Source organism: Trachemys scripta, chromosome 4, assembly GCF_013100865.1.
Source record: "Trachemys scripta elegans isolate TJP31775 chromosome 4, CAS_Tse_1.0, whole genome shotgun sequence".
Taxonomy (NCBI): Eukaryota; Metazoa; Chordata; order Testudines; family Emydidae; genus Trachemys; species Trachemys scripta.
In genome coordinates, this window is record NC_048301.1 from 126,641,228 (window position 1) to 126,654,266 (window position 13,039).

A 13,039-nucleotide genomic window follows, 5' to 3' on the forward strand; every position below is an offset into this window, starting at 1 on the left:
CGCACCCCCTGGAAGGGAGGGAGAATTGTTATCTCCCGTCTACAGCTGGAACAACAAGCAGAGAGATTAAAGGAGAATCTGTGGGAGAGTAGGGAACTGAACCTGAGTTGCAGGCTAACACCCTAACCACAAGGGCATTCCTCCTCCCACTCTGAGTTGGCAAGAGCTGCAGAAGTGGAATAGAACTCCTCCAAGAAAAGCCTCAGTATACATATGTATGTATGAGACGGGCGCGCACACACCAGTATGGAGGGAGACCTGCAAATGCACATAACTTTTATTTTGGAAAAAAAACATTTTTTTTTAAAAAGACTATTTGCAGGGAAATGGTTTTCCAGGAAAACAACCCAGTGCATTCTAGACACCTCTTGCCCCTGAGCTATTATTAAAGATGGTTTACATACATGGGGGGGATCAAAAGGGGACTACCCATGTCTTCTTCAGGGGTACAACCACCACCATACTGAGACAAGATACTGCAAGCCCCTCGTCATTTGAGGCGGCATGATGTGTGTCTTACTGCTCCCCATGTACTGTGTCCCCATATCCCCTCACTGGAGGTCCCCTGCTGCCCCCAGTCATATTGGGGCAGTCAGGAATCACTGGAGGGCTCAGAGGAAGCGATCTGTGGAACAACAGGCTTTCCAGAAACCATTAATAAAGCAAAACAAAGTCGGATAATAGCTACAGTATGGCTTTCAAGTATACATGTAACCCCTCCCCCCATCCCACATGCACAAAGTTTCACAGAGGGCCGCCACCAGTCTTGACTGTCAAGGGACAAGTCCCCCTCTAGGACAGTGTTGAGCCCTTCCCTGCTCTGCAAGCCAGATGGGCAGGACGTTACAAGCTTCCTCCTGAAATCCGTCCGTCACCGCACTTGCCCCCATTCTCGGCCATCCGGAATTGGGGATGTGGCTGCAAGGAATGGGTGAGTCAGACGTGATCCTGTAGCTTGAGCCAATGCCCTTGAACTCCTGACCCTCTTCACACATCACATCGAATGCTCTGATTTTGGTTTCACCTCTCCCTGCTTTTCTATTTTTGTTTCCACTCCAATCAAGAATTCTTGGGCCAGATGCCTAGTGCCACTCCGCTCCCTTAAGACCCATCCTCGGGAGACCCCAGCAGGCAGAGCCTCAAGAGGCACATCAGGGACAGGAAAGGGCAGTGAGGTGAGCATGGTCGCTCTGACAATCCCCAGCTGATGTATGGCCTCTAGGGGACCAGAGCCAGTTGGCACAGTCTGTGGGGGGCTGCTCTAAACTGCTCTGGGACCAAGGCAGAGAATCAGGGAACTATAACTGACTTCCTGCCAGCCACCCGTCTGCTGCCACTGAGACTTGCTGCTTATGCTGGGCACTGTGATGGCTGGACATTCAGCAGGGAGGGGTGACAGATGGGAACCCTGTGGGCATGCCGCACTAAGGAGTCCATTAGAGGCATGTGGGGAGGGCAGATTACTGAGCACAGCCCCCTGGGAGAATCAACCCCTGCCTAACCCCCAACAGTCAGTAAAACCTCATGGTCCCTGGTACCAACGGTTGGGGCTAGAACTGAAGCTGGGAAGCAGGGATTGTTCCTCAACCACATCCCTCGCTTCAGTCGATCTCCTGGTCAAATGGCTTTTCCCCTCTATAGCTGGCTGCCAGTTCAGCACCTGAACAACACCCAGCAATCTGTATTAATCCCTCCCCTCCCACTCCTGTGTAAGAACTAGATCACTGCCAAACATTCCTCTTCCAGCACCCACCTGTCTCTTCCTGAGCACCTCACTTGGGTCAGGAATCCTGTCTGTCCCCACTGTGGGGACGAGCATGCCATAGTAGGTGTCGCTTTTGTAGTGGTTTGGCCACAGCTCCCCACAAGTTAGTACCATGTGGCTAGGAGTATTACAGTAGGATTTTGCAGGGAAACCCCTGCTGTTCAGTGCAGCAAACACCCACATTTTCTTAACAGGAGCAAGGAGGAGTTACAAGGCAGGCTGTTAGCATCCAGCATACACTCCGCTAAGGATTCCAGACAGTCAACTTCATCACCACCCGTCACAGGCATCTTTACACGCTGGCTGCTTTCACCGCAGTTTGGTGGTTTGGGATTATTGCAAGGACTGTAACCTAGTTCCCCCTTCGTAGGGCGTTCATTTCCTTAAAGCAAGGAGGGCTCCTTCCAAGAAAAAAAAGGAGGCGGGGGGAAGAATTGGTGGCATTGCTTAACCCAGAGACTGAAATGCTCTGTGCACAGCACAGGCAGCCAGGGGTGTCATTTGCTATGGGGCAAGGGGGGCAGTTGCCTCCCTTCCCCCAGATTTTTCATAGGTCTGTATGCCCCCCTACCAATCCTCCCAGCTTTGCAGGCTATAATATAATCACATATAATGTTCTATATGCTGACAACTTTGCTCCACTGCCTGCCTCTTCCCCCCAACGTTTTTCTGAAATAACACCCCTGCAGACAGCCCCACTGCAAGCTTCCCCTGCTGAGACAGCTAATAAGGGCCAATGGCAGTGGAGATTAAAGTTAGACACCTGTCCACAGTTCTCCGGACTGAGCTCACCCAATTGTTCTTCGCAGTTTTTTTGGTCCTCTCTCTCTTCCGCGCTGGTGTCAAACCTCCAGGGCCAAGGAGAAAAGGCTTTCCTTGCCCATTCCCAGTCCTGTCCCCCAAAGCATCCCTGACCAGCAGCCCAATTAAAAACAGATGAAAACGACATTCTTATTTCAAAGCAGCTCAGAACACAGACCCTAAGGCAGCTCCTAATGGGTGCTGGGTTTAGCAGATGAAACGTGGGGCCAACTGGACCAATGTAAGATACTGTTAAAAATCACACAGCAGCTTTCCCCACTGGATTTTCTCCCTTTTTCAAGGTAGGTTCCAAATAGACTTAAACTTAAGATATCCCTTCTCCACTCCTCTCCTCAATGCCTCTGGTTGCTATCTACTTGTGCAACAGTGCCAGCCAGAGACTGAATACAGTACTGCAGATCAGTAATTCATTTAGCAGCTCCTTGCCCTATTTGTCTCATCTCCCAGTTCAAACCTGCCTTTTGTCCACTTAGAAATTAGTGCTAGCAACAGGGATGATTGTCTAGTAAGGTTACGGGGGTAACAAGCAAATGCCCCGATACAGTCCTCGCAGTGGGTTGAGTTTGACGGTGCCCCGTTGAATATTTTTGGAGGTGACAGAGAATAAAAGCGGTAAACAAAGCAAAGGTTCAAGTTTTAAAGATTCCCTTCTTGGGTCCTGTATCACTGACTCCACTGGGACTTGATCACTTACCATAAAGCATCTTATTAAAAAAAAAAAAAAAATCTACTAGCCTTGAATCTGTAGATTGAAACAAAAACCAGATAATTCATACATCTGGCGGATTCATAGATTGCAAGGGCAGAAGGGATCACTGTGGTCATCTAGTCTGACCTCCTGGATAGCCCAGGCCACAGAACTTCTCCAAAATAATTTATAGAGTAGATATTCTAGAAAAAACATCTAATCATGATTAAAAATGGTCACTGATGGAGAATCCAGCATGGCCCTTGGTAAACTGTTCTGGATCAAAATGATAAGGTCTAATCAGCATGGTTCTTGCAAAGGAAAATCATGTCTCACTAATCTACTAGAGTGTTGGAACGTATCAATAGAGCCCGTTGTCATAATTTATTTAGACTTTCCAAAGGCCTCTGACAAGGTCCTGCACAAGAGGCTATTAAAGAAACTAATTAGTCATGAAGAATCACTGGCATGGGTCAACAAGATTAACAGCAGGTGCCTCAAGGTGCTGTACTAGGTCTGGAGTTCAGTGTCATCTAGACAAGAGGGTGAGCACTGCAGTGGCAAAATTTGCAGATAATACCCAGTTAGTTAGGTTTGGTGAGACCAGAGAGAACACAGAGGAACTCCAGAGGGACCTAATCAAGCCAGATGAATTGGCAACATGATGGGAAGTGATGCTTAGTGTTGATCAAGGCAAAGTAATGCACACTGAAGGGAGGGGAGGGGGGGAAAGAGCTACTCATACAGTGTACAGGATTCCAAATTAACTGTATGAACTCAGGAGACGGGCCTGGATGTGACAGCTCAGTGAGACCTTCACTCAATGTGCAGTTGGTGAAAAACAGCAAACAAGATGGCAGGATGTATAAGGAATCGGATGCAGCATGCTATAGAAAATATTCTAAGGTCTTTAAAAATCTGTGGTTTGCGGATACTGTGTGTAGTATCGGGCACCCCATTTCCAAAAGGATATTGCATAACAAGAGGAGGTTCAGAGACGGGTGAAGAGAATGATCAAGGGCCTGGAAGAACACTCATACGAGGGGAAGTTTGCTACCATTTTAATCTTAGAAAGGAGAAGAATAAAAGAGGACAAGAATATAAAATAATGAATGGTCTAGAGAAGGGGAGCTAATGTTCTCCTTTCTCGAGCAAGGAGACATTCAATTAAACAAAAGCTGGGTCATTCTAACCGATAAAAGGAAATACTGTTTCCATATAGAGTATAATTAGATAGAGGAACCAATGCAGATGTTGCTGAGGATTAGCATTTAGCAGGGTTCAAAGAGGGCGTGGGAATTTAGATGGATAACAGGAATAGCCAGGGTTATCACAGTTAATGCTAACACAAATTTCAGAAGGGATATTAAACGTCATGCTTCGGGGTTAAAGCCAATCTCTTAACTATTAGGGATTAGGATGAGGCCTTCATGCGGGCAGATTACCCCATATTTTCCTATGGCGGGCTTCTTTCACTTTCCTCTGAAACACCTGGCCACTATCTGAGCCAGGTTACCAGACTGGACAAGGCACGGGTCTGATGCACTCTGGCAATCCCTACGAGATCCCCTACAACTGCCTAGAAGAGTAATCACAGCATCCCTTTACCAGCCATCCCAGCTGCCTCCTCCCCTCCTACTCCAGCAAGCTGTGCACCGCAACCAGCAAAGGTTCATGACACAGGCAAGAACGGAAAAATCCCTGATAACGCCTGAGATACTTTTAGTCTTAATGCTGCTGCTGCTGCTTCTATCCGGTCTCCAGGATAAAATAAGTAGCCTTGGCCCCAGCTAAAGGAGCCTTTAGACAGGAGCCAGGTCCTCAGCTTCAGGGCACTGAAGCCACAGATTAGCTGATAACTGGCTCTCCCACTCTCCTTCGACCAGAAGAGAGTTTGGCTCCCTCCCCACTGGCTGGCTGAACAGTGCTAGAAACAGGGTTAGCAGGAACTGGGTCTAAACCCAATCTGAGGCCCAGGTGGACACAGCCTAAATCCAGTCACAGTTTGCAAGCTTTACACAGTAACCTGAAGTGGGAAGCACAGATGGTCCCAAGCCTCAGACCCAGATTTAGAAACCCCACGCTCACTGCACAAAAGTTCAGGGGATTTCAAAGCGGGGGCTCTGCTTTGCCGCCACTCTGAATAACTGCCAACAGGGAGAGGTTTACAATCTCAATCACGGACAGAAATACAGGAGTCAAGTGAGAGGGGCCCCGCCAGACGGATTCTCCATAGAAAGGTTTGTGGATGAAGATCATCATCTGCTGTGCCTGTAAGCCAAACACTGCAGACTTGGGATGGTGCATCGCAACCCAGAACATTTACTCCTGATTTACCCCAGGATTTTTAACCTGACCGTATTTTAGTGTTTGAAAACCAGCCGTTCCTTTATACACCTGCTGCCACCCTGAAGTTCAGGCTTCTGCATTCCCCTAGGAAGGGTTGGCAACCAGGACCACTAGCACAGTCCTAGGATGCTGCTCTGGTTAGGTGTCTGCGATGTCCCTGGGAGGGAAAGCAGATCTCCAAATTCAGATCCTGACAGGATCAGTCTGTCATTTTGTCTAGGGGCAACTGGTTTTCTAGTCATGATTGTCACATGCCAAACAGTGTATTTGTTTAGAGGTGGACACAGATGCTCTTTTAAAGTAACCGGGAAAGCTAAGAATCTGGGCTTGGTAGGCTGGGAGCAAGAGAAAGTAAGAGCAAAACCTGCCTGGATTCTCCAGCACTGGCTGACCCACTCCAATGACTTATAAGCAGAGACTGTATCGGCTCCGGCTGTAATCCTGTTCTGTGAAGGCAGGCGAGATCTGGGCTGAGATCCATTAGAGGATGTTCCGTGCCTTTCCCTGGGATGGCTCTTGAGAATGCCACTCAGTGGATGCGGGAGACACGTGCATTACTTTAACAACGTTTGTTCCTCTAATGGGGCTTCTCCAGTTTCTGTACACTGCAGGAGCCTGTAACCCTCGCCCGTCGCTGCATGCTGGGAATGTCATCGTGCTGATGTTCCTGACTGCTGCATTCAACCTTTGGATGAGATAATTCAATCCCTCCCCACCCACCCCCAAAATCCCCCCATTAACACCTCTCTGTGTAGTTCTTGGCAGTCTCCCCACGGATGGCAGTCTCTCCGTGGATGGTGCTGTCTCCGAAGAGGAGTCATCATTTCCAAACTGCTCTCCCTTGTTTGTTCCCTGAGCCCCTCTCTCTCAGGAGATGTCTTTATGACGGCGTGAAGTATTGAGAGAGAGAGTTTGGCCGGATCGCCGGCCTCGGCCTCCACTCCAGTCATGGGCTGAAGAAGCGTCGTACCACCAAATGACCCAGCAGGACCACGACCAACACCCCCATCATGTACAACACGTAAACGTTATCCAGCTCCAGTGCTGCCACCTAGCAGGAGAGAGAATTGGCAGGTGAAAGACGCAGCAACAGGATGATCCAATTGCACTAGTGTTGCTGGCATGCCTGGCACTCAGACATCACCTGGGTTGCTTTTTGCACAAATTTGGCAGCATCGGATTCATTAAAATATGCTTGTGCTCTGCCCTGCAACCGAATGAGCCAGATTCTGATCCCCTTTACACCATGGTAAACCCACAGAAACTTCAGATCATCATCAGTGAATAAGCGTTTTCATCCATCAGCCAGCTCGAGGGTACACACAATAGACATGCCTGCTGCAGTTAAGGGGTCCAATCAGCCCTTTACTTTCAGTACAGCAGTTTCAATATAAAAACTTAAGAACGGCCAGACTGGGTCAGACCAATGGTCCCTCTAGCCCAGTATTCTGTCTTGCGACAGTGGCCAGTGCCAGATGCTTCAGAAGGACTGAACAGAACAGGTAGTGATTCATCCCCTGTCATCCACTCCCAGCTTCTGGCAGTCAGAGCTAGGGACATCCAGAGCATGGGGTTGCATCCCTGACCATCTTGGCTAATAGCCATTGATGGACCTATCCTCTATGAACTTATCTACATTTTTTTTTTAGCCCCATTACAGTTTTGGCCTTCACAACATCCCCCTGGCAAGGAGTTCCACAGATTGACTGTGCATGGTGTGAAGAAGTACTTCCTTTTGTTTGTGTTAAAATGGCTGCCTACTAATTTCATTTCCCCTTCTTGTAACACAAGAATTAGATTCTCTGTTTCTTGTGTTACGAGAAGGGGTAAATAACACTTCCCTATTCACTTTCTCCACACCATCCATGATTTTTACAGACCTCTATCATATCCCCCGCCCCCCAGCTGTCTCTTTTACAAGCTGAAAAGTCCCAGTTTTTTTAATCTCTCCTCATATGGAGGCTGTTCCATACCCTTAATCATTTTAGTTGCCCTTCTCTGTACCTTTTCTAATTCTAATATATCTTTTTTGAGATTGGGTGACCAGAACCGCATGCTGGTGTGGGTGAACCATGGATTTATATAGTGGCGTTATGATATTTTCCATCTTATTATCTATCCGTTTCCTAAGGGGATATGGCTCTCATCTCTTCTATTATCGGACACTCACTAACACGGCAGGAGAAGGACCTCACTCAGATCTACACTTTCTACGCGGCCCTCAAATTTGGAGTGCTCATTTTTCAGATGTCCAGCTTTAAACAACCAGGACCTGATTTGCTGAGCACACTCAACTGCCACCAGAGACAACAGGAGCTGTGGGCGCCTAGCCCTCCTGAGAACTGGATTGCTCGTACACACAGGGAGGGTGCTTAGGGTACTAGACTAGGGCTGGGGAAACCCGGGTTCATTCCCTGCTCTGCTACAGGCTCCCTGTGTGACCTTAGGCAAGTCATTTAGCCTCTCTGTGCCTCAGTTTCCCACCTGTAAAGTGGCGATAATACCACTGGCCCGCTACACAGAGGTGTTGCGAAAATAAATATGGAAAAGTTTGTGAGGTGCCCAAATATCATGGAGATGGGGGCCATGTAAGTACCTTAGATAAATAGATACTGGTGTTTAAGTGTGGATTAAGTACCTAATTTTAGGTTCCAAGTTTGAACATTTTGGCCTAACTCCTGAAGCATCCCCGCAGCTGGCTGCATTCTGATGCGTCCCCCTCTGTGTCACAGCACCCCCAACTGGTCAAAGCTCAGCTGCAAGCGCCTGTGACCCAATTTGACCAGCAACACTGCTCACAAGCCCAGCTAAGCGAGGAATCGTGCTGTCCCTAGCCCGGCCCAGCTGCCCTGCCGAGAAAAAAAGCCCGGCTCACTTACCCATCCTCCTTGGTCGGCGATCCACTGGGCGATGCGGTTGCGGAGCACGAATTCTGCCACGTAGCGAGCGATGCTCCGGAGGAAGCCGGTCACCCCATGCTGGTACACATGAATCGCCATCCGGTAACCGAACCCCAGCAGCGCAATCACCCTGCCCCAGTTAATGCCACTGTCAAACAAGCTGTAACAGAACCAAACCTCCTGGTTAAAAAAAACACAACACGCTGGTTCTGGTGCTCTGCTGCCCCCTGTTGGGCTGCTCCGTCCACTCACATTACTCTGCAGCTGGTGGAATGTCCAGGGGTTCACAGTTGTGTCCTGTGCACCCCTGGAGCACTCTCAGCCCTCAAGCTACATCCTACCCTGACAAATTTAGTAACAGCTTAGTGGTGAAAAACAAGCACAACTAATTGCGCAGTTCTGCTCTCCCACACGCTCAACCACAACCACTAACAGTTTGCACTCTGTGAGCTATCCTGGAAGGAACACACTCGCCCTGGGGCTTTATCTATGCAACAGAGATATGCAGGTCTAAACAGGATTGTGACCCAGGCATATTAGGACACGATTTTTTCTTCGCCTGGATGCATGAAAATTAAATACCTCCCACAGGGCTGGATTCTGATCTCACTTTAGCCTGCCAGCTCTTTAGGGCAAGGATGGACTTCCAACATATAGCTGTGCAGCATCAACCCAACGGGGGCCCAGTCCTGATCTGAGCTTCCAGGTGCATACAAACAACAGCCGTTTACATGGGGTTTCGCACCAGTGTCACTATACTGAGTTACTCCTGATTTACACCAGAGTATGTGTGTGACGAGAATCAGGCCCCGGGTTTTAACCTGGGTGCCTGTCATGGCTATTTCTGTTCGCACCACTGTAGAGAAACTGTTCTAATGCAGGTATCCGTCCTGCCCCACAGCATAAAGAGGAGGATTTTCATAATGCAGATGGGGGCCTTCCAGAGCATCATGGAAAGAGACGAGTTAGTGGAGACGGAGGAAGGAACAACACTGAAAAGGCAGGATGGAGAGTGAGTGACAGAGGTTAATTTACCTGTTTGCTGTGCGTTAACCGCCTCAGGCTGGCAAAGCGTGGCTTCCCGAAGAAAGGGAGCAGGAAGAAAGGACAGGAGAGACAGTTAGGCAATGTACAGCATGTGCCCGGGGGGGAAGGCTAGGAGAGGCGTGTTGGTGTGGAGCCTGTCAGCGTCGAGAAGCTGCCTCCCCTTCCCAGCATTGCCGTGACACAGGGCTAGCATTTGTACAAGGCCTGGCCTAACGAGGGAGGAAGTGGATAGGGAATTAGACGCCTAAGGCAAATCACTTCATCTTTTCTGTGCTTCTGATCCCCAGCTGTGAAACAGAGCTAAGCCGGAATTCCCCCCCATCACAGGGGGCCTGCAGGGATAGAATCCATTGATGGTTGCGAGGTGCTCAGATACCATGGTGATTCAGGGCATGAGAGAACCCAGACAGAATGAGGCCTCTAGGGGCTATCACAAAATAGGGGAGATAGCCGGGGGGCAAGTGGGAAGGGAACCACAGTCTCCTCAGGGGCCTTTGGATTCACCAGACATGCCTGCTGTCTTCCCCTTCACCCCGGGATAAGCCACCTCACCTGTGGCCAGGCAAGCAATAGCAGCAGAGGGGTGAAGTGATTTCCTCTATCTCCTCTCTGATATGGGAGGGACATCTAAAGGGCAGGTGGGGCCACTGGACTGTACAAAATCCAGCACTCTAGGAAACTGCCCTGATCCCCCTGCATCTCTGCAGCCATTTCAACACAGCATGCATTAGTCAACGCGCCAAGTCCGTCAGGCTGCTCTTGAAATCGGAAGGTTTCCGGGCACCGCTGGTCCGTTGCTTGGTTTTAGACACAGAGAGCAGGCTTCTCCCCTGTGTCCAAACTATTCTCAGCGCAAGGGGCACCAGGAAACCGATGAGAGGGTCTATGCCAGTCCCGGTGTGAGTTACAGCAGCCTGGGAGACTGAGGACTGGTGTAACGAAGTGGAGCTCTGCCCTTTGCCCTCCACGGGGGTGGAACATGCCCAGGCCAGGAGTCAGCGCCACCAGCTTTATGCCAGCTCAGAGTTCACACAGGGATGGTCAGTTACAGCCAGAATCCAGTCCCTTTTGCATAGCCCGAGGAGCTGGGAGGATCACATGGGAAGATCTAGCCCTGTACGTTCTCTGCACTATCAGAACAGGTTCCCTCTCCACCCACTGACCTCTGAGAGAGACTCTCCTCCCACTGCGAACGAGCAAGCTAGATGATCAGAGTCCCAACTCCTCAGACTCTTTGCTTTCACTTTTCACCCCTCACCCGGCCCCGCAACAGCAGGGCAGGAGGACTGGCAGACAACGCCTTCCTTAGAGGACTGTGGAGTAACGAGGTCTGCGTAGTACCTAAGATCAAAGGCTAGACTGAGCTGGTTCAAGGTGTCTGATTGTCAGAGGCACTGAGGCCCTGCAGGGCCCGCTGCCTGAAGCTGTGTTTGCTTAGCACCGATTGGAAATCAGGCCCTGCGCTTTTAACCGTCAAGCCTTTCTAACTGTGAAGAAAAACCTTTGCAATGGAGGCTGACACACTGCTGCCCAGGAACAAAACAGTGACTATATTCCCCTCTCGTGCTGGTTTTACACCAGTGTAACTCCAGACATAGGTAAAATCCCTCCTGATGTCACAGAGAGGAGAGCCAGGCCCCACTACTCTGCCAGCTCAACCAGCGTTTAGTTGTCATGATTAGGCTTGAGTCTGATGGGACAGATTTTCAGCACGGGAGGCCAGCAGGCCATCCATCCTTCTGCATGCTCATTAGCACATGCAAGGACTGCCAGTACATTTGCAAACTGGACCGAAGACCCATTTACACGCTGCCAAATCCGACATGGATGTATGATGACAGACGCAAAAGCAGACAGGTAGAAAATGCGGGCATATTTCAGACACTGCTTCATGAAATGCCAGCCTTCCATTGTGAAGCAGTTCACGGCTGATACCAGCTTCTCTGGGACTATGGGCTGGGGTTAGGGGTGGAATTTGGGTGCCAGCTGTCCTGGTATTGTGGGCAGAGCTTGGGTAAAACAATGCCAATTTTCGCTCCTCTGATTTTCACCGTGCGTGCCAGTCGGACCCTCTCTGCAACATCACCAGCGTTCCTTGGGAGTGCTGGGAGCTGGCTGCCTTACCTGGAGGCTATCTTAGTGAAGTACTCATAGGCATTGTCCTTCGTGGGCTGCAGGGTCTTCAGCATGTTCTGAAACTCTGCGTCATACCGCATGTTGATGTCATCTCCGATGATAGCCAGGCGCCTGCCCACCTGGTTACTGGTGCTGCCAAGAGGATGGAAAGCATTAGAGATGGGCCCAACTTCCACGCAGGGCCAGGAGGATCCAGGGTCAGGCCACAAATAGGGTGTGAATCCCACCCTGAACATGGATTGTGTTGGGTGACGTACGATTCAGTCTGTAATGGGAAGAGCTTTACCTGCCCGGCTCCTGCTGGATCTCTGCAATCTCGGGGTCCATCGGCACCTCCCCTCCACCCTCTTCCCTCTCCTGCTGGTAGCGGTAGAAGGCATAGCTCCGGAACACCTCCTCGGTCTCCTGGGCCACCTGATCTTCTGAGGGAGAGACAATGATTGGCAGGGTCAGGCAGGCAGCTCCTCTGGGGTGCGCAGGAGTGAGGAAACCCCTCCTTATCCTCATGCTCTTATAACACTGGGGAAACTGTGCGGCCCCTCTCATATCCCGAAGAAGTGGGCTGTAGCCAACGAAAGCTTATGCTCCAATAAATTTGTTAGTCTCTAAGGTGCCACAAGTACTCCTGTTCTTTGAGACAGTGTGTCCCCACGGCACTAACCCCTGCACTGCTGCATTCTCCATCATTCTGATGGACCAAACGACCACTGTGCTCCTTAGATAGCTAGCCCTTCGCACCAGGGACTGGCTCTGCAGATTGGTCCGCACGGGTCTGCTGTGCTTTGGGGGCTCTAGAAACCAGCAGAGGAGCTTGAAGCATTGTCAGATGCCATGTGAAACACCTGGCGGGCTTGCCCTCTATGCAGAGCTGCACCCGTTTGATTAAATTAAACCAGTGCCAAAGGCGGTCTGGGTGCCCTTATTCTGGCCTGCCCTAGTGTTCTTTCAGTTTAGCTGAAGTCAATTAGAAAAGGGTTTAAAATGAACTGAAATTATAATACTCAGATATGCTTTTCATCTCTATCTCTCATACAGAGGTCAGTATCGTCATCTCCATTTTACAGATGGAAAAACTAAAGGTACAGAATAGGGATGTCACTTGCCCAGGTTCACCCAGCAGGCCACTGATACAGCTGGGAACAGAACCCAAGACTCCTGAGTCCCTGGCCAGTGCTCTCTCCACTGCCCCACGCTGCCTCCCATAATAAAGCCACTCAAACTGAAATAAGCATTTCCACACAGGACTTTGTACCAATAGAACTAAATCAGTTTAACTAAACCAGTGCAATTTTTTGGTTAGATAAGGCCGTAGCAACAAGCCTCGCTACAGGA

At 49.8% G+C, this 13,039-nt stretch overlaps 1 protein-coding gene across 1 annotated transcript in view; it reads right to left on the bottom strand.

Annotated features, from left to right (window-relative positions):
• Nucleotides 1-259: 259 nt before the first annotated feature.
• Nucleotides 260-13,039, bottom strand: part of BAK1 (BCL2 antagonist/killer 1) — a 38,147-nt gene continuing 25,367 nt past the window's right edge. Inside the window, exons 3-6 of the mRNA XM_034767385.1 lie at nt 11,994-12,129; nt 11,696-11,839; nt 8,504-8,684; nt 260-6,675 (exon numbers count right to left, since the gene is read on the bottom strand). Coding sequence (XP_034623276.1) covers nt 6,571-6,675; nt 8,504-8,684; nt 11,696-11,839; nt 11,994-12,129 — 566 coding nt within the window. The 3' untranslated portion in view covers nt 260-6,570. The remainder of the gene's footprint in view (nt 6,676-8,503; nt 8,685-11,695; nt 11,840-11,993; nt 12,130-13,039) is intronic.